General features: G+C 40.8%; 1 protein-coding gene across 1 annotated transcript in view; it reads right to left on the bottom strand.

Moving 5' to 3' along the window:
* Positions 1 to 5,574: 5,574 nt before the first annotated feature.
* The window catches only part of adgrv1 (adhesion G protein-coupled receptor V1), a 50,289-nt gene continuing 35,450 nt past the window's right edge, over positions 5,575 to 20,413 (bottom strand). The window contains exons 66-88 of the mRNA XM_062515974.1: positions 20,105 to 20,344; positions 19,763 to 19,912; positions 18,960 to 19,433; positions 18,393 to 18,536; positions 17,714 to 17,885; positions 17,370 to 17,508; positions 16,394 to 17,244; positions 16,096 to 16,213; positions 15,727 to 15,898; positions 15,292 to 15,531; positions 14,430 to 14,837; positions 14,087 to 14,271; positions 13,464 to 13,716; positions 12,517 to 12,653; positions 12,067 to 12,227; positions 11,485 to 11,585; positions 11,064 to 11,180; positions 10,160 to 10,338; positions 9,553 to 9,710; positions 9,146 to 9,267; positions 8,636 to 8,821; positions 7,153 to 7,324; positions 5,575 to 5,759 (exon numbers count right to left, since the gene is read on the bottom strand). Of these exons, the coding sequence (XP_062371958.1) occupies positions 5,644 to 5,759; positions 7,153 to 7,324; positions 8,636 to 8,821; positions 9,146 to 9,267; positions 9,553 to 9,710; positions 10,160 to 10,338; positions 11,064 to 11,180; positions 11,485 to 11,585; positions 12,067 to 12,227; positions 12,517 to 12,653; positions 13,464 to 13,716; positions 14,087 to 14,271; positions 14,430 to 14,837; positions 15,292 to 15,531; positions 15,727 to 15,898; positions 16,096 to 16,213; positions 16,394 to 17,244; positions 17,370 to 17,508; positions 17,714 to 17,885; positions 18,393 to 18,536; positions 18,960 to 19,433; positions 19,763 to 19,912; positions 20,105 to 20,344 (4,995 nt within the window). The 3' untranslated portion in view covers positions 5,575 to 5,643. The remainder of the gene's footprint in view (positions 5,760 to 7,152; positions 7,325 to 8,635; positions 8,822 to 9,145; positions 9,268 to 9,552; positions 9,711 to 10,159; positions 10,339 to 11,063; positions 11,181 to 11,484; positions 11,586 to 12,066; positions 12,228 to 12,516; positions 12,654 to 13,463; positions 13,717 to 14,086; positions 14,272 to 14,429; positions 14,838 to 15,291; positions 15,532 to 15,726; positions 15,899 to 16,095; positions 16,214 to 16,393; positions 17,245 to 17,369; positions 17,509 to 17,713; positions 17,886 to 18,392; positions 18,537 to 18,959; positions 19,434 to 19,762; positions 19,913 to 20,104; positions 20,345 to 20,413) is intronic.

Raw genomic sequence — 20,413 nt, 5'->3', positions numbered from 1 at the left:
ATCTCTTTGGTTAGTTTCTTGACCTGCTATCTCCACAGAATTCTAATAGGGCTCTGCTATTTCCAAATGTGTCTGTTCCTGTCACATGCTAACATCATTTCACAGGTTGCCTTCAAATGGCGCCCAAACAGATAGATAGCCTCAGTTATTGATGGTAGCCTAATTCATGAAAATGTTTTGCATTTCAGCGGTATTGAAAAGTGTATGATGATTTATAAGCCTAGGCCTACTGTAGTTTGACTAATCTAATCCTATGATTGTTACAGTAGGCCCAATTCACATTAAAGATTCCCAATGTGACGAGACCGAGTTGCAGCGGTGTGAATTAAATGTTGCACGTACTGTAGTTGCAAGCCGTCGCAAGCCATCGCAAAGCATTCAACATGTTTAGTTGCAGTGGCAAGGTTTTACAACATTGTGGCTCATCTCGTCGCGAATATTTGGTCTGAACCCTACTTTAGTAATATTCCAAGCTTCCAGTATTCTGAAGGTGAGGCCAACACTGATTTGATTGGTTTATTGATTGATTGATGATTGATTGATTGATTGATGTAATGATTGATTGATTTTTATTATCGAGCTAAAAGAAACATACAAAAGAAATATACACATAATTCATTCATCCATTAATGTATTCATTCAATAGAGATCACAGGTAACTGGAGGGGTGCTCTCCCAGATATCTTCCTGAATGGATACACATAGTGACGGTGTCATAGCCTATTATTATTTCAGTATAGCTATCTTTCAGGGAGTGTGATCACATTGTATGTGCCAGTCATACACATACTGTACACTTCAGTCATAACTTGTTCAAGTAGTATATTGGTGTCATCTAGTGGTACTGTAGTACATCAGATGCACCTGCTGCATGTCTGTTTGCAGTGTGAAGCTGGTGTGTAGTCTGGGTCTCTGCGGTTGTCATGAGTAATGCTGTGCGTTAAAAGTGTAAAAAAGAAAAGGGTGATGTTGTGTACGGAGACACAAACCCCTAAAATATTCAGTCCGTGGTTGCGACTTCATGGGGGTTCAGGAAACAATCGTACAGTTTCAGTCCTTTCTAGGCTAGTTGAATGTGTGTGGATTTTGTAAAAATATTGCGAAAATCAAACCACTTAATGTGTCTGATTTTCTGAGTTTCCTGCATTCAGGAAGAGAAGTTACATTTACTTGGCATCGGATGTCACATTTTCAACATCATGTTTTTCTAAACATCTTGACTGTTTGGATTCATCATGGTGATCCTCCCATTCATTAATATTTTCCCAAATGTTCAAATCCAGATAATGCCTCTAAAGCACTTATTTGTTAGTTGCTAAAGCCATAGCCAGAGGGAATCATCATCTTCAGTTGGTCAGGTTAAGATTGAGACTTTCAGTGGAGGTCAAGTCACAGGGCATGTCCAAAAATAATTTCTAGATTTGATCCAACACAAAATGACCATTTCTTCCTAAGAGATCAGTTTGAGCTTGAGAAGGTCAGGTTCTGCAGTAGATCATACGTTGTAGATGACAAAAAAAAGCATAGTTCCGGTCCTTGCCTAACAACAACCCTTCGCTGTTCTGAAAATCACTAATCTATGGCCTCTCGGATCGTATTGCTTAACTATGGTCACCATTTCTCCTCAATGTTCTCCAGATAAGGCCTTAGTTGTCTCTCCAGGTCATTGCGTGGGATCATCTTCAGGAGGTCCCGTGTGTTAGTGAGGCACAGACGCTCATGCCATGTTTTGGTCATCAGTGTCGCCACCTCTGCTCTGTCTTTGCCATCTAGTTTGCCCTCCGGGACCCGGTAACGTCCCGTCATGTCTGAAATGAGTGACAGGAACTTTTTGAATTCTTCCTTGCTGAGGCTTTCCAGGATGTCGATGAGCACAGGAAGGAAGCTCCAAGTGTAGTCTGCAAAAATATAAGACAAATCATCAATGCATGAATAAAGCTTTTCACTTTCTTTAAGTAGTCAGACAGTGATGCTTTTGATTTTCCAGTTTGGTATAGGGTGCATACATCCAGCCTGGCTGGACAACTAATATCAAAACACTTTGATAAAAGGTATTGTGAGTATAACGTCACATTACCACATAGCCTCACAGAACGTATATTGCAGAACATTTCAGCACATAAACTTAATACACAAAAATGCCTTGTTATTGTGTGCAGTATAAGTTGTCTTTTAGTCTTAATATGTTTATATTGCAAGAGAAAAACTGGTTTTGGCATGTCTTACCTTCGTGCACATGTCTCAGTAGGGGTTCTTTGTCCATGGCTGGTTGAGGAAACATCAAAGCCATATTTAATTTTTGACCAAATGACTATGACTTTTGAAGTGGACTTTCAGTCAAACTAAACATGCAAACTCTACTTAAATGGAATGATGTTCTCTGAATTAGCATGAAAACTTTGAGATTGGATTGGCCGGAAAACATCTTATTATTTTGGCTAGCTGCATAGACATAGCATCCTGTATTTTCTTTTACTGAAAGACACACGAGGAAACAGATCGATTGTCTTTATCTTGAGACAATCAATAACATTCTGATATCACAAATCACTTTTGAAACAACAGTCTTCAGTAACCACTTTCGGGGTTATATTCATAATCAGAACTCAAAGCATGAAATTGAAACTTACATGGCTTTCCAAAAAACAGTCCCATCACTGTATTGTTATTTGTGGCAAAGAGACGTTCCAAGGTGATGACTTTAGGTAATGTAGGCAATCAGAGCATTCTTTCGGTTGATCCGTACCCCTTGTTCTCAACAATTCGAAAATCTTGGAAATTGCAGGATAAAAAACCTGCTCCAAACTGAAAAGAATAAAACAACTAATGCCCACCTCACACTATACATTCTCCACCTCTTACACAAAACAGGAAGAGGACACATGTGACTTGAGGCCTGACCAAAATCATTCATTTATATAAAGTGTCCAGAAATAAAGTTCCACATTTTACTTTCCACAATTATCCATGCCAAATCAACAGAATTCAGGAAATATTCCGGACTGATGATCTTTGTTTTGCTTCATACTCTCCGAATGTGCACCAAATAATGACCGTGCAGCACTGCAGGCTTGTATCTTCTTTAGTTTCGGAGATATGGAGGCTCAATGGGGGGTTAAAATGGAGTCGTCGTGGGACTTCGTGGTTCTATAAATGAGTGTTGCTAAAGATGACGATGTTCGATACTTTTTGACAATTCATGTTAGATCCTTGAAGTTATCTGGGACTTTTCTACGCTTTTTTCTTCAACTTTGATGTATGTAGAACAACTTGGTATAGAAATGTCATAATAAACTGCATCAGATCTTGTACATTTTTATATATCCCACCACAGTTTTCATACTTAGCAACTCCGTTGTACGTGCACAAGAAATGCCAATATCTTGTGTGTTCCTAAGGCATTACTGGTGGCTCAGAATTGAGCTAATGGTAACTTGGGGACATACAAAAAACGACTTTCGAACGTTCGGGCTTTAGACGTATTAGGGGGTTGAAGAGTCAAATTCCAAAGATATCTTGCATACAGTATATATTTTGAAGCCTCCCTAAAAGTGCCATGAACATATTGGATCCCTGCATTTTGAGGCATTTCTTGTTGCTTTCTCAATTGAAATCAGCAATTTTGAGTACAAAAAGACTGCTTTCTCTAATACTATTAACATGGACTAATTTATCAGTAGGAGTGGGGTTGGTAAAAGAATATACCCTACCCACAGGTATAAAAAGAACCAGGATCAGGGTGAGGTGAGGGGGACATTTGGTCAAAAAAAGGTTGAGGTTAATGTTCAAATATTCATGTTTACATACAGTAGTACAATTTAACCTTATTTGTTGATACCAATCTAATGTCATACATATCTAAATAATGTTTTCTTTAAATGTGTGCCACTATTACAACACATGCATACTGTATCCACAAGTTAGGTTGTAGATGTCCTGTGAAATACCTGTTATACAAGTAATTGTTGCTTGGTGTGATTTTAAAAATTTTCCTTGTAGAAGTTGATGGACAATAGGAAATGTTGACATCCCTAGCCTATAGGTAGATTTAGGATTTGACATTTCAGAAAGATTTTGGATATCCCTAATCTGATCAAACAAATATTTCTGTATTCAGTTTCAGATGTCCCGGAAATGATTAACTCAGCAAACAAATTTGGCCTTGATCCCCGTCATCGTCATCATTTTCAGGAGACAGTGAGATTAAAATGGTATGCTGTGATAAAGGTATACAGTACATGCATTTATTACTTAAAAGCCATAGTTTATTCATGGATGTTTAGAATGCTGAATTGCTGGCATTGTCATGTGTTCATGGCTAATAAGTCAGTCTTAAAATTAAGTACATTTTCCAAAGGAGAGAATAATCGAAGGGATTAGACATTTTTGAAAGGAGGGAATACCATATTGTTCCCTTTTGGGTGTATACATGCTATATGTTTCATTAATTAGTGCAGTATACAGTAGATTCCCCCATCTCTCTGGCTCTTGCATACAGCACCCTTGGGTGGGTGATGCTGTGCAGACCAGGAAATAAGAAAATGTTTTGTTATTCTTCTTTGTTGGAAACATTGATATTGTTTTAACTAACACGGTGGACTTGTTTAGTGCTTATTATTTCAAGTTAAATAATAATAATAATAATAAAAAACCTGAACTCATACATTAAATGTGTCTTCATTGGTTCTGGTATTAGTCAATCATTTAATGACCTTGAAAAATAGTCCTTTCAACACTTAGAAAATATGAAGTAAGTCAAATGTAGGTATATTGGTGAACTGGTATATTTATTGAACTGGCTGACTGATTTCTTAATATTGTGCTGTGAGAAAATATGTAATACACAAAGTAGTATATTACAGGTTCATGCAGAGTATGCCTCTTAAGTTGTAACAAAGACATTCTTTTTGGCCACTAGAGGCCGCCAAAGATGCTTTTCTCTCACTGTCATCATTCTTAGATCTTGCCTCGTTGTTAACCAGCTCACCTGTTCCCTTCTACCTTCTATCTATCTCTGCCATGAGTCTAACTAACCCATAGTCTCACAATATTATTTTAGACCCTGTTCTTTGGCACTGTCTTTGTTGAATCTTCATGGAGTTCTCTGTGAGTTTCAATTATTCACTTATTGGGAGGTCAGGGTGTTGTCATTTAATAACCGATTTAGAGATCAGGGTTCAAGACTTTAGAATGGGAATAATCATAATAATATAGTAGTATAATATAAGTAGTAGTAGTAGTGTATAATATAATATACTGTAAGTATAACTGAGCATACTAATACAGCAATTTGCTTTGCAAACACTTAGTATTCCATTCAATAAATGTAAATCTAGTTGCATGGAGGAATTGGCTATTCTGCTGAAAATGTAATGAAATATACAGCTCAGGCTGAAGTAGTAATGTAACAATTTATCTGAAATTAAATTGTAATACAGATGAATTGTTTGTGGGCAGCTACATGACAATGTAGGTAAATAACTGCACTAAATTGCATTGTCAATCATTGTGTATACGGCAGCACAGGAATTAAATAATTAAAAACATTACAAACATGAAAAAAATAACTTAAAAAATGATCAAAATGTCACTTCTTTTCAGTACTTTGTAAATATAGATTTAAAAAATGTATAAGCAAGAAGGTTAAAGGTGTGTGTCTGCTATTGGAATACGTCGCAGCTCAACGATTTGGGACTCAGTGGCGGTATCGTCATGGCTCCCTTGGAGGGATTCATCATCATTGATGTTAAGACCAGAGCCTGTTGAGAAACACCGTCAGAAGGGGAGAGATGATTAGATGGATAGTGTGAACAAAAAGCTGAAAAATAGCTTTTTTGAACATCTTTCAATCGTGTTTTATTTCCTGTATGAGAGTTAGATTTTTGTTCCTGTGCCTCAGGACCTCTTTTTTTAAGTTGAAAACAATTGAAGTTATCCGCCATTTCTGCCTCTAGGTATTCATAAAACTTTTTACCCCAGTTTATTTTTGTGTTGTTTGTTTGTTTATCACATCTATTTAATGTGTGTGGGAGTAGACAAAAGACTTTAGGGATTAAGTGTTACAACTTCATTTCAGTATCAATTATTATTAGGTCCGGTCAAGCAATTTATTATTTTTTGATTGGATGAGAGGCATTCTATGAGTCATCACAAATGGCGATATCCATGGCGATATCCCAGCACAACGCCACTAAAGACTTTTAACTGCTAATCACTCTGCGAATGATACATTGTAACTGTTATACTAACAGTAACATTCCATTCATTCACAAAAAGCGTCAGCGAGAGAAATGAACAAACTTGCGAATTAAGCAATATGGCAGACAGCCACAATTTCAACAAAGCATTTGATTTGAGTTGAGTTGATATGAGTCCGATGATGAAGGAAGGGAGACATAGAAGAAGCAGGAGAGTCCATCTAGGCCTCCATCTCCAGGTGTGTCTCTTTAAGTCCAGATAATGTTGAGGGTATTGAGAAAAGCAGCACAAACTAAACACTACATGGCAGACTTCATGGATCGTTAACTCTAATTGGCTTCTGCACTCGGCCTTTGGCCTCGGACCTACAGTAAGGTCAAATTACAGCCGTGGCGATATCCTTTACGAACCCCACTCCCACTATTGCTTAATTATGACACATAAATTGTATCCATTTTTGATGCATATCTGAAGCATGTCTTCTGCTAAAGAAGTTCAACCAGCTCAGCTATATCTACGTATATTGACGGATATTTGGCCTATAATTCAAATACTATTTCCTTTGGAATTATGATAATTCTGCTCTATTTACAACATCAGAATTGTAAATTGAAGAGTGAAAATCTATGTTTAGAAGTGTGGTCCAGGTTTCTGTGCATAATAACGTTTTAAAAATATCAACTAGACTAGAGAATGAAAATGATTGCAAAAATACCATTTCTTGCCACTTTTTACTTTTTACTTTTTTTCAAATAATCTAGGCACTGTTAAGTCTAATAATTAATAATCAACATAATCATATTTTGAGTTAGCCAACATGTGGATAATTTCCCTTATTGTAAAACTACACAAATAATAATTATTATGAATATAAAACATCAAGCAAATTGCTATTTTATGTCACTTCATAACAGCATTTTATACTCAGTGAAGAGTGTGGTTGTGCGGTCTCACCCGTCTTCAAGGCAAATATAAGGTCATCAAAGTCCTGTGACTCCTCATCAGCCGTGAGGGCATTAAGTAGTTCTTGATCTCCCTGGTATGGCTGGCTTGGCAACCCCGATGGGTACGTAGTGCCAGGATGACTGCCACGCCTCAGGGATGCCTGCTCCCAGTCAGCAGATAGCTAGGAATAGAGAGACAGAGATGATTGTACACACACAATATGTAATCTTGGGGACATTAATTGATTCATAACGGTAGGAACAGGCTTCACTCAAAAGTTGTATTATTTTTTGAGTTTTTATTTATTTTTTTTGCTGACCAAATAATAAGCTACAATTGAAAAACAGGAAAGGCTGCACTATGCATAAATAGTTAATTGATTACATATCACAGTGTACCATTTATAGGCACATAATGCATGCACACACAACCTACTTTACATACATTTGAAAAGGCAAGATGAACATGAGAAAAAGAAATGCTGTTTTTTTTTTCATAGGACAGTATGCTGAATATCCAGAGGAGTCTTTTGTGACTGCCTTTGTCTCTAGCTCCTTGCCAATCAATGTCAGCTAGCCTGGCAGATACTGTAGGTGTTATTTGTTTGTGTAATTCCCCCATCATAGGTCGTTCTGGGTTGCATTCTGTTGGCTGTCCCTTATCCCTCATGTTTTCATAACATGAGAAGGACAGGTAAAAAACAATTATCACTGAAAGTTTATGACCCTGTTGACGCACAACTTGAAAGTCTAGCACAACCTCTGTTCTCCAGTCCCACACACCACATGACCCCAGACTGCCTCAGAGAAATACAAATTAGGAAGGGGATCTCCCATTTACATCACACGTAGTCATTTAGCTGATGCTTTTGTCCAAAGCGACTTATAAAAAGGGATAACATTCAAGGTAAGACAAAGATGCTACAGTGCAGTAAGAGACCTTAGTGTCACAACAAATACTTCCTTACAAAACCAAAGAATGACAGGAAAGTTAAATCAAGAGACACAGTGAAGACAGATAGAGTGAGTTGAGATGAGGTGCCTTGTAAGTGAAAGTTAGGTTTGTCAGAAGTGTTAGGAGAAGAGGGACTCTCGAGGCTACATCTTCAAGTGGCTACATCTTCAATAGGTTCTTGAAGATAAAGAGGGTCACCCCTGCTCTGGTAGCAACTGGTAACGCGCTCCACCATTGGGGTAGCCTGGCTAGCACCTTTTTCTCGTATTTGAAAAAATGCCCAGATCCGTTCATTGGGCGCCACGGATGTCTATCAAATGTGTCTATGCATAGCTAATCATCGTCATGCTTTCCCCCTGTTCTGTGGTTGGTCCCCTATCTCTGAAATTAGGGCGGTAGTTTCCAGACTGCCTTAGCAGCGTGAATGAAATCGCGCGCAAGGCAGCATGGCTACCACATCCAGGCTACCATTGGGGGACGACAGAAGAGAATTAGTCTGGATTGCCATGTGCGTGCAGGTGGCCTCTCATGACCCTACCTCCTCCATGGCACTGATGAGGTTCTGGGTGGATTTGCTGATCTCACTGGCCACTGTAACTGCACCGGTGCCGGAGTAAATGGAGGTGGTCCTGTGGTGGCCGTTCATTTCTACTGTGTAGCTGGCTTTAGTGGGCCAACACAGCTGGTTGTGGAGCATGAAATAAACTGCAAACACATACAGACCCTGGCAAGAGAAAAAAAACATTAGATGAAACACAGGAATTCACTTCAAACTTGATCAAATCAGAAATTGAATGGATCTCTTAGTGCAAATCATTCATCAACATTAACTTCCAGATTCATCTTAAACCATCAAAAAGTGAATGGATCTCTCCTTATTTGAACCCATTCCTCCTTCCTATCCCCAAACTGACTCAATTAGATGGAAGCACACAAGGATTCTGTGTTTAATTTTTTTTTTTCTTGAGGTCACCGAGTACTGTTAGTACATCATTACATTCAGAGTTCATGTGCCCCCAGAGTGTAGCGCTGTAGCTGTACATCTTACCAGCAAGATGTTAAAGATGATATAAAGAATCTGCATCCAGAGATGTCTGTAAGCCATGTGCAGTCCTGCCCACAGCCACACCACAGAGACCAGTGCAAACAGGTAGAGGACCATAGGAATCTCTGGAGCGCACACACAACCCAACAAAGCGGGATTAATATAGACACAGCACACAGAAAATAGCTATGTTTGTTGATAATCTAACAGCTGGTTGAATCTGAATGCAATGTCTCTATACATTTTATAATGACCAAAAAAGATATATTGTGTAAAATGTGCTCAAGTGCTGCTTTTCTTCTGCTACCTTAATGTAATAACTCTGAAATGGCATGGCAGTAATGATTGCATATTTAAAGTTTATTAACTCCTCCTGACTCTCTCACACAGTCATCCACACAGACCCCAACCTGAGCTGTTGGTGCGGCCTCTGTAAATGTCATCATAGGCCTTCCACTGCTGAGTGACCTGATAGGCGTGGGCAAAGACCACCAGCACGCCCACCAGACAGATGAGAGGAACCAAGGCAGCAGAGCAGAGTGCAGCATATACGTTAGGGATGAAACACCTGAGGATGACAGATGTTACGACGTTAAGAATTCAGTCCACATGACTACATTTCGCTAATGATTCTTAGTCCTCAGTGCTACCATAAACATTGTAGAGACACCTTTATCTTTATTTTAGCATCTTTACGGCTGTGTCCTATCCTGGTTTAGACCCTTCCTTTCTGATCATTGTCAGTTTGTAGCTTGAGTTCCCCAAGGCTTATTGCTTGTGCCTTCAGAAAGTAAATGTCCTGCCACATATTTTCTCCAATCATTCACTAAATCAGCTGAATCTAATAAGCACAACTCCTCAGCCAGGTAGATGAGCAACAGTAACTAGTGAAATCGTCTGTGTTAAATGCACAGGTAGAAACAATACATGGTAGAACTTTTACTTTGTGAGGCCAGACTTTTACACCTCCAGCAGTGTATGTCTACATCTGTCAGTGAGGTGCAGCAAACAACTCACAGATGTCCATTAACAAGGCCGTACACCTCATGGATACTCCAACCGTATCCTCCCAGAAGCACAATGACCAGTATGATGATGACCAGTGCCGGAAGTCCCCAGCTCAGGAGGATGAACAGAAGATAACGTCTGTCTGTGTGTTCATCGTTCATCACAAGGGTCTGCCAGAAATTAATTGCCTGCAGACAGAGGATTGCACAGGTGAGTTTATGTCTGTGGTGGTCCATTTCATACATTAATTGTCCCACTAATTATACGGCTACTAGTCAAAACAAGGAAAGAAACTTAACACAACATTGTCTTTAAAGCTGCCGTCGGCAGCATTTTTTTAGTCATATTAGCTTGAACTGTCATGGGATTCCGGAAGTAGACTATTAAATAGGCTGTTTAGGAAAAATCGCGAATTCTCTAGCTCCCTCTCAAGCCTGTAATCGTGCTTGGAAAAATCGAGCGCTCCCGGTTTTGTTTAAGCAATCACGTTAGGGGGGAGGAATCGCTACCTGTCAGTCACAGCTTGTGCACGCTGCTATCCAACCGCTGCTACTCTGCTGCTCACGTAAACAACCTCGTCTACAGAGGGGGAGGGGTTTGGGGGGCAGTTTGGAGCTTGGAGAGGTTGGGGGAGGGATCTGAAAGTTGTATCAGTTTGAATTTTCCGACGTTAGACTCGGAATTTTGAAGGCTTGCCGACGGCAGCTTTAAATTATTTTATTACCGTTTGGTGGCGTCCACTAAGAAACAAATAGTTTTCGAAGAAAATGGACCTTAAAAGTATACTTTATTTTCTGACAAATTACCTTAGTTTTCACTGATTTGTTAACAGATCACTAAGTTGCTTTTCCATTGTGTCAGTATGAAACGGGTTATATAACGTGTGTAGTTAAGTACTGAAAAGTACTATCACCTGTATAAGCATCCAGCTGAACTGGCTGAGATGGAAGTAGTGAGAGAACAGGCCCAGGGTAGCACAGCTGTCCTCAGCGAACATCTGCCCTCGGAATACTGACACGAGGAAACAAATCTGTACAGTTTGGAGAATGGAGAAAAAGGCAGTGAACAAAACTGATATTATTGATTGACATGCGAGGAGCCACACGTCTATGAACAAATGAACAAATCAAATCTATCAATATATATTACTATTCTTGTTTCATATTCACATTCTGATGTGCACAGTATGTGCTAAGCTAATTAGCCATGTACTGTACAAAGACTTCAAGAGTATTGCATGCTTTTCAGAACACTCTTCGTATAGGCTAAAGAGGGAAATGTAACAAGACCAAGAACTAAAATAACTCCTAGGACTATGGCTCCAGGTCTCCTACCTGAGTGCCAAGGCAGGCAACCATCATGTGTGTGAGGAGTTTAACAGCAAACATGGGGAACCTGGAGCACAATACATGTGACAGAATGGCCAAAGAAAAGCCTGTCAAGAAGACAAAAACAATATATCATTGCAATCCATTCAGCATGTGTTCCATAAAATACTATTCACGTATGAATTGATCCTGTTTCTGCAGCACTCATCTCCTCCTTATCTCCAATGGTACAGTACAACTAAAAAAAGTCAAACTAAATTGAACTGAAGTGCACAATTGATCTGAATAGTGCTAATAGCACTATCATGTTGTATTGGATTAAATCACTATGACTACCTCTTTCAATGCAAGTAACGCAACATGAAAATGGGCTGTATGTTCTATTATAGATTTATTGGTAGTAGTCCTTTTCAATAAGCTACTGTACATGTATTTAAAAAACACTTTCTTTTTGGACAAATAAGTTGGATTTCCATGTCATATGTCATATATCATATAAAGTAAAATAAATACAAATTTGAATATGACCAAATAAGACAAAATGTTTTTTAAACTGTTAATAGGGAGTAAAACAGGAGAGTGACTAACCAGAGATGCATATGAACCCACTAGCGTAAAATGCTGCGTTGTAGGAAATGATGGCGGCTTTATCAGCATATGCTGTGTAGACTGACAGGTGGGAGCAAGCACACTCCACAAAATTCTCACGGTCATCCACAACACGGCAGACCTTCTCATCTGATAGCCAGCTGGTGGAGAGAGAACATTTCTTACATGCAAGGGACACTCTTCCATAAGGGCTCACTTCAATCATATACCATAATGTTTGTTTGCTTTATAGTGCGATTTACAGTGCCTTACAGCACTACAGTTGTTTACTGTACAAATCACAATTAATCACTGTATATTTCACACATGTTGCGAACTAAGTACATCATCTGCACATGAATGGAAAGTGTATGCAATGTGTCTTAGTGAGAGTCTATGTTCTTGTTTACGTGTAATTATCTGCAAGATTAAAAAAATATAAAAAATTACCTCTCGGCTTGCTCATTCCACAGGAGGCAAATTGAGTTGCGTGGTTTGACCTGATCTGGAGTGTGGATGCGGTATAATACTTCAATTCCATCAGCAAGAGGCTGAGAAGTACGTCCAGCCAGACTAACTGAAAATACCTGAGAGAGCAAGGGTGGGTGGGGTAGATTGGAGGATTGGAGGTTTGAAGGTTGGGGATGGGGTGAAAACAAAGGTCGAGACAAAGAAATGGAAACATTTTGTTAAATATGTTCTCTGAAAGAAAACAGGAAATGTGACACCTTACAGGATAATTGTCTTTAGTTACTGCTGAGCCCTTTTAAAGGGACACTTCACCGATTAGCATTAAGCTTTATATCTTTAGAAAACCAGTCATGTTTTTGAATGGTCGTGCATCATTCCCTCAGTTTGCCTTGAGATGGGAGAAACACGGATTTCAATGTTGGACTTCATGCTTTCAATGATGTAAAAATCATCATTTTACATCATTGAAAGCAGGAAGTCAAATTCATGGGTTTCATTGAAATCTGTATTTCTCCCATCTCAAGGCAAACTGAGGGAATGACCATGACCATTCAAAAACATGACTGGTTTTCTAAAGATACATAGCTTAATGCTAATCGGTGAAGTGTCCCTTTAAACAAACACCTTATAAGCAAGTATATGCTGACAAGTTCTTTTTTGAGGAGCTGTAGGAAAATGGTCGCCATTCTCTTTCAAACATTTCATTTACATTCTGGGGCACAGTGCTTGCCTCCTACCGTCTAGACAATACTGGTCTTTTTTACTAGCTAGATATTTGAATTCCAGCCGACAGACTGCGCCACTTTTTCTTGTCAGTTTGTCTCCAAAATCATTAGTGACTATCAACCATTACACGTCAATCCATACATCCATAAGGGTAAAATAGCTGCAAAATGACACCGCAGTTCTATGAGAAGATTATTTACCTTGTCATTCAACGCACTGACTTTGGAGTTTGTGATGAACCAGTGCTCAGTGCTGTATTCCGTGAACTGCACTTTACGGCAGGCTGACAGAGCCAAGTTACTCAGAGGAAGGGCTGGCACCTGGAGGAGTGTCTCTGGGATAGTGAAGGTGTCCATGTCTCGGCCCGTGAAAGTGTGCCCATTAATCTGCGTGGGGTACCAGTGGTGAGCTGCCAGCGTGAAGTATGGACAGCTGTCCAGAAGCGTCCTTCCTCTGAGGAAATGAATGCATCATGTTTACATTTCATAAAATAAACAACAACAGTCACAGCAGCTTATTTGTATCACAGCAGTGGATGACATACAGTAAAGTATGGTATAATGATATAAGGCAAATATTTTGGTTTAACATATGTTGTGTGCCAATACAGTCCCATTATGGGATTTGGTCCAGATATGACAACTGAGAAATGTTTTACCATTTCAAGGCTAATCTTTTTAAAGGAGGGGTCTATTTCCCTTAGAAGATCAACTTTGTGGGCCATACACGACAGGAGGTGTGCTGGGAAAGGAATTCTTTTGAATAAATGTGGGGATATTTTGTGAAAGGAGTTTGTTGATTGTAAATAAGATGGAGAACTGACCTCTGGCCCTCTGAGCCACAGGCCACGTCTGTCACCAGGGAGAAGGCAAAGCGCTCAGCCACCTCGGCCAGTTGGCTCATGCCCCGAGTGTCCCTGCGGCTTGGGTGGGCTAGAGAGCACAGGAGTTCATAGGTCAAGCCCCGACTGCTGTCTTCAAGAGGACTCTGTTCCGCCTCAGACAAAATCTGTAGGTGGGGATGAGGTAGAGAAGTGGAGATCATTCAGAAAAGGTACTGCTCACAAACATGATTTTTGAAAATCATAATAATAGAAATTATGAATATTACATTTCCCCCCCTTTTAATCCGTTTTTTTTTTTTCAACAAATCATAACTCGTTTTACCTTGTCTAGTGCAGCCATTACTGCAGTTAGCTGTTCAAGGCTGACTTCACCAGTGGTCACCCAGTTGTTGAGGCTCTGCAGGGTAGCATCAATGAGATTCTGACTGAGTGGTTGAGTTAGAGGGTCCAGCAGTGCCCATATTGACTGAGTCTCCTCGTCTGACACTATTGTCACGTTGGACACCCCGTACCGTGGGTGAACTCTGGCACCTGACCCTTCAGACAGTATCACCCTGAAGCGCTTTGGGGTGGGTTGGGAGGAGGCCTGGTTAGGGGTCAGTGTCAGCTGAAGGCTGGCAGTTTTCTGGCCCACTGTAAAGGTTAGTGTCCCCTCTGTTGAAATAAAGTCCTGTCCTGCCACTGCAGCCCAGATGAGCGTGGGTCCCACCACTTCTGCGTTCTGCAGCATCTTTATGGTGTAGGTATGATTTGGTAAGAAAAAGCACAGAGATAGTTAGAACCATGCTGTCGCAATTCACAGAGGAAACACTTTTAGTATGTTGATAATACAGTACAGTACAGTACTGCACAATTCTGTGTCTTAATAATACAGTACAATACTGTGAGAATATGAGATCATGTGGACCATGAGTGTGCAATGTGTTCCACCAGCCTAAAAGTACATAGGCCTACCCGTATTTTCCCAACTATTAACCACGGCTTACACATTGATTTTTGCAAAATTTCTTCAGCTATGAGATTAATACACAGGGGCAATTAATGGTATTAATATGGTTTTGTTTCTTTTAACTTAGCATAAAACACTGTCCTGCGGCTTTTACACAATGTGGCGAATACACAGGAAATGACTGCATATCTATTTACACATGAGTATTGGGTGTGGTCATCTGTGTATCTCTCACCTCTGTGTGGTAGTGAACAGTGACAGACTCCGCAGCAGTGTCTCTATGGACCTGAAGACTCAGTTGTACAGACTTGAGGTGAGCAACTGGCAGCCGAGAGCCCAGAGGAAAATACACAAGGCCCTGCGGGTCATCGCTCCTCAGCATGGTGACGTTGGCAAACCGGGCACTCTGGTTGATGGCCGCTCCCTCCCCCACCTCATATATCTCCACAAGGAACCAGGTTTGGTCTTCTGGGTCCTGTGATGGGGAGTTGCACTTCATTACATGGGGTCACTTAGCTTTGTCTAAAGCGTCAAGCAAAAACAAAGGTTATGAAGCTATAATGCATGAGACTGTGAGTTCAGTTTGCATACAGTATATCCCATTAGAGATTTATCATGGTGTTTAAAGCCTCGACAGTCAACAGCACATATAGCACACACACATACAAACCTCATCTGCTCTAACTTCCAGGGTTATTGAACAAAGGACCTCTCCTTGTTTGCAGAGAGCTCTGCCTGAGGTCTGCAACAACTCGTTGGTCAGATTGACCCCATTGCTGACAAGGGACAAGCCGCTTATGCTTAATGTCACCCGCCAGAATACCAACACGTCCTCAAAGGCCCTGCAATCACAAACAAATCCAAGATTACTGAAATATTTTCTATTAATCAATTTGATTTCAAATTAGAGTTTTAATTTGGGATGGTACTGGATAAAATATTTAAACAGGCCCAGTTATATTTGACAGATGTTCACACTATTATTTGTGAGTGTATATGTGAGTTTTTTGCATTTCGATGTGTGTGACTTTGGCAGTACCGATTTTCCTGCCGATGGAGCAAAAGCACAGTAGTTCTATTCTCTGAGTCCTCATCTAGAACACGGCCAAACTGAGAACTTAGCATAAATCCCAGAATGCCATTATGAAGATCACTTCCTGTAGAAAAGAACCAAAAATAAAGAGAAGATGTCATATGCTGTATAAAAAAAAACACTTTGATACATCAGAAAAGATTTATAACCCTTTGGCTATATGTATTTCACTGTGGAGATGAAACATGATGGGAGGGTAATGTAGTAATCATATGCCTTATCAATGCTAATTTAAAGAGCTTACCCAGAATGATGATTTTGGAGAACGAGGTAAGGCCATCCTGGTGGACCCCACTCACCAGCTCAGCCCCTCCCTCTGGCTCACTGAGGTAGATGAAAAACACTTCCTGACCCTCTGGCTCTGCGTCATCGAGAATCCGAATACTCACTTCGGCCTCACTCTGCCCCTCCACTAGGGACACCAAGACCGTCTCCAGCTCAAAATCCTGTCCCTCCTGAGCCAAAGTGTGATTCTGCTCAGAGGTGAAAAAGGATTGAGCCACAGCACTGCCTACAGCATACGCCCTCACTTTTACACTTATCGTTCCTTTAAGTCCTTCTCTTCTCTGCACCGACAGGACGACTTGCTGCTCTTCGCCCTGACTGCCCGTCCAGTCCTCTGTAACGCGCAGCAGCGGCGGGTCAATACTGAGCAGTCCAGCAGTTTCGCCCACCGCGTCGTTGTCCAAAATGGTAATGTTTACTCTAGCATTCCGTCGGTCCACCCTTGGGCCTGTATCCACCAAAAACACTGGGGTTGTTTCGTCCAGTTCTATTGCTTCCGTCAGGTGGACGTAAAACGTCTCACTGGGCTCTGTCAGCACATCATCGATAACGGAGATGTTTATCATGGCGGATGACTGCTGCGCTTGGAACAGTAGTCTGCCCATAGAGATGGGGACAAAGTCTTGCTCTGCTTGAGCAGTGCCCGCCACTGTTTCAAAGGAGACCTGAGATAGCTTGCTGCGAACGCCGAAAAGACGCCGTACGTACAGAGTGATAGTTTGGACGTCCTCTGTGGTTACAATCTCCCGTGAGCCTGAGGCAAACTGGAATATACCCATGGGTTCAATTTCAGCCAAAGTGAATCCATTCCTGTGAGGATAGTCACAAAATACATCAATGTCATATGAAAAATGCTAACAATACATGTATGTATAATCATTTTGCTTTCACAAAACACTAAATCATGAGGACACTTGATGTCAGTTAGACCGTACCTGAGTGTGGCTCCCCCTGGTGCATCAGAGGAGGCACCAGTTAAATGCACTGCATATGCAAGCGAGTCTGTTGAAGTGCTGTCTAGCACAGTGACAGAGAATACCTTATTCTTCTCTCCATGAGCCAGCAGGAGACTTCCTAAACATTGGATAAAAAGCTAAAGAAGTTAAGTAAATGGTGAAGAGAAAGGCCCCCAGCACCTTGAGTCTTGGGGGCAGATGGTGAAATGGCTCAGTGCTGGGGTCACTTTTCTTTGCTATTAAGTACAGTACCATATCTTTGTTCCTAAAGTAAAAAAAAAACAATATTAAGATAGAGCTCAAAACATGACTTGGTTACAAACCTGAACTTGGTTGAATGAGACCTTGTTGGAATCCAGATGGGCTTTGCCCGGTGGGATACCCAGCGCTCCACTCCAGCGTTACATCCCCATAGAGCCCTTGCCTAGCAACAACAACTTCACAAAGACCAGTCTCAGTGTTGGGGACCTTGAGAGCCAGTGATTGGAACCCAACCTGTAAAAGAAGTTGGAAATGTATGGCTTGGCAAAATATGCTGGTTTTGCACAATTCAAAATATATTTTCTCTGTCTGGTTAGTTCAACTACTTTACTTTGGTGATGCAAAATTCCAGTATAAGTATAGCTTTTGTTTTGTATTCAATAACATTACATTCTAAGAGGTTCACAACATTTCATACACTTTTGTAGTATTTGACATTTCCTCTCTTTTGCAACTTCTTTGCAATGTTCTGTTAGTTCTTGTTGATGGCCACTAGAAAATCTTTACATTGTTTACTATGAACCATTTTGTTACCTTTGTGGAGGAATGTTTCCAGTATTAAAACAAGGGTCTATTGATGAATTAAACTCTTGCTGCTCTTCAAAGACATAGGCCATTCATACAGCTGACACCTCTTCAGTTCTAGTGAACATCACTAGTACCTGACAGGTAGCTCTTCTTATTTTTTGATTTTCTGTTAAAACATTTTTCACAGGTTGAGGTTCTGTTGGCAGCACAAACCTCAGCATTAGCTGCTTGCTCTGGAACTGTTACAGTGGCCATTTTTGACTCCAGTAAGATACGGGGCGGAGAGGTAAGCAAAAGGCCAATCAGATGAACGTCTGTTAGCTCAATGGTAAGGTTTGAGCCAACACCAAGGAACACCTGTGGTACAGTAGAATTGGTTATGAGTAGAAATTATGCCTATAAAAAACAAGTGAGTCTAAAACGCCATAAAAACAGAGCGCCATGATTTACAAATCACGCAAACCCTTTAGCTCATTGAAAATAGTGCAAACACTATTCCTGAGATACTGCTTACCACTGTGTTGCATCATCTATTCTTTTTGTTAGCGGTCATTAATAAATGTTTACAAATTGAGGAGATTAGTTACTGGATTTTTGAGAATTAGAAGTGGTCCATCCAACTTTTCTGAAGTGTTGATGACACCAAAATGAGCTTATATTCTTAAAAAAAAATAATATATTTCGTAGTCTATGTACCATTTTCACCCATGATTTGTAAATTATCACACTCTCTTTTAACTAACATTTTGCAATTGGAGTTGAGGCAAAAGAGACACAAACCTGAACGTTAATGGGCACAGTCGTACTCGAAGAGTCGTGTCCATCCATCACCACAATGCTTCCCTGCACCTTTGCCCCATCCTCTGCAGCGGTATATCTTACCTCGTATTCCACACTAACATTTCCAAAAGTACCTCTGTGCCTCGTCACATTCAGGACAATGTGCCTTTCATGTCCATCTGTCTGGTTCTTCACTACAATCTGCTGATGCTCAGAATAGACGGCAAACACTCCATAGGGTTCATCGTTGGCATTTACTCTGAGGTGGACGACACTACGGTTGGCGTCCAGTTCGGCTCCACCCTCCACAGCGGTGAGCTGGACGGTGTACAGTTCCTCCAGCTCGGGGACGTCGTCGGGCAGCAGGGTCAGCAGCACCTCTGCCACGCGCTGGCCTGCCAGCATCGAGACGCTACCACTCAAAGCGGAGAAGTCGGTGCTTGCATCAAAGTTGCTGACAATTTTCCAGAATACCTTCAATAGATAAAAGGAACTAACTTAGCAAAACCATCCAACATCAATTTTGGAGATGAACACTAAGGACCCTTTTCGGAAGGATTTCGGAAGTGTAATGCTACTTTGAGCTTGTCAGGGGTTTAAAAATAGTGATTTGTTTTGATGTGCCACCATGCGGCTTGCACCATTTTGTTACTAATGCAAGAAAAACGTCTAAGACTGTGTGATCCCCAACAAAGTTTGATTAGCATCCAGAAATAGAGCATGTCTTTTTATTCCATTCAGACAAATAAAAAACGTTCCTGTAGGGAGAAGTCTTGGGCGTATAAGACTGCTTGTTCCCTTACCGTGACATCGCCCATAACGCCCTCCCTACGGGTGAGGCCCAGGGAGATGGTGAGTGGTCCCTCACTGTCTGTGGGCTCATTATACACCCGCTCTGGGAGATCAGGCTCTGAAAACTGCACTATGCCGTTGGGATCACCAAATTTCTTAATCTGTATCATTAAGACACACACAGACACACACAGACACACACACACACACACAAAAAGACATACACACGCACACACATACGCAATTGTTATTAGAGTAAGAAGAGTCTGTCAGAACCTTGATAAACTGTAGTAGGGAATGGTAAATGCTACAGCAAAAACAAATGAAATTGCACTAAATCTGTTTTGACATACCACAATTCTGACGCTGTTAGCTTTCGAATCAATGTCCATGTCCCCTTCAAGTAGGCGGAGTACAACCACAAACATTTCCTCCACCTCAACTTCCCCGTGAGGCAAGACTTCCAATGAGATGAACCGCAGCTCTCCATCCCCGTCTCCAAAATAAAACTCTCCATTTACTGGTTCACCAAAGTCTGAATTGTTGGATGGTAACGCCTCCTGAGAATTGGGGCCAAGAATTTCCCAGGCAATCTGAAAAGTGAGTGCATACATTCATAGGCATTTAAGTGTGTTTAGGGAGACTTCAGGAATTGGGACCCT

The sequence above is a fragment of the Sardina pilchardus genome, chromosome 16, assembly GCF_963854185.1.
Source record: "Sardina pilchardus chromosome 16, fSarPil1.1, whole genome shotgun sequence".
Taxonomy (NCBI): domain Eukaryota; kingdom Metazoa; phylum Chordata; class Actinopteri; order Clupeiformes; family Clupeidae; genus Sardina; species Sardina pilchardus.
This window is presented reverse-complemented; position numbering and strand designations above follow the sequence as displayed.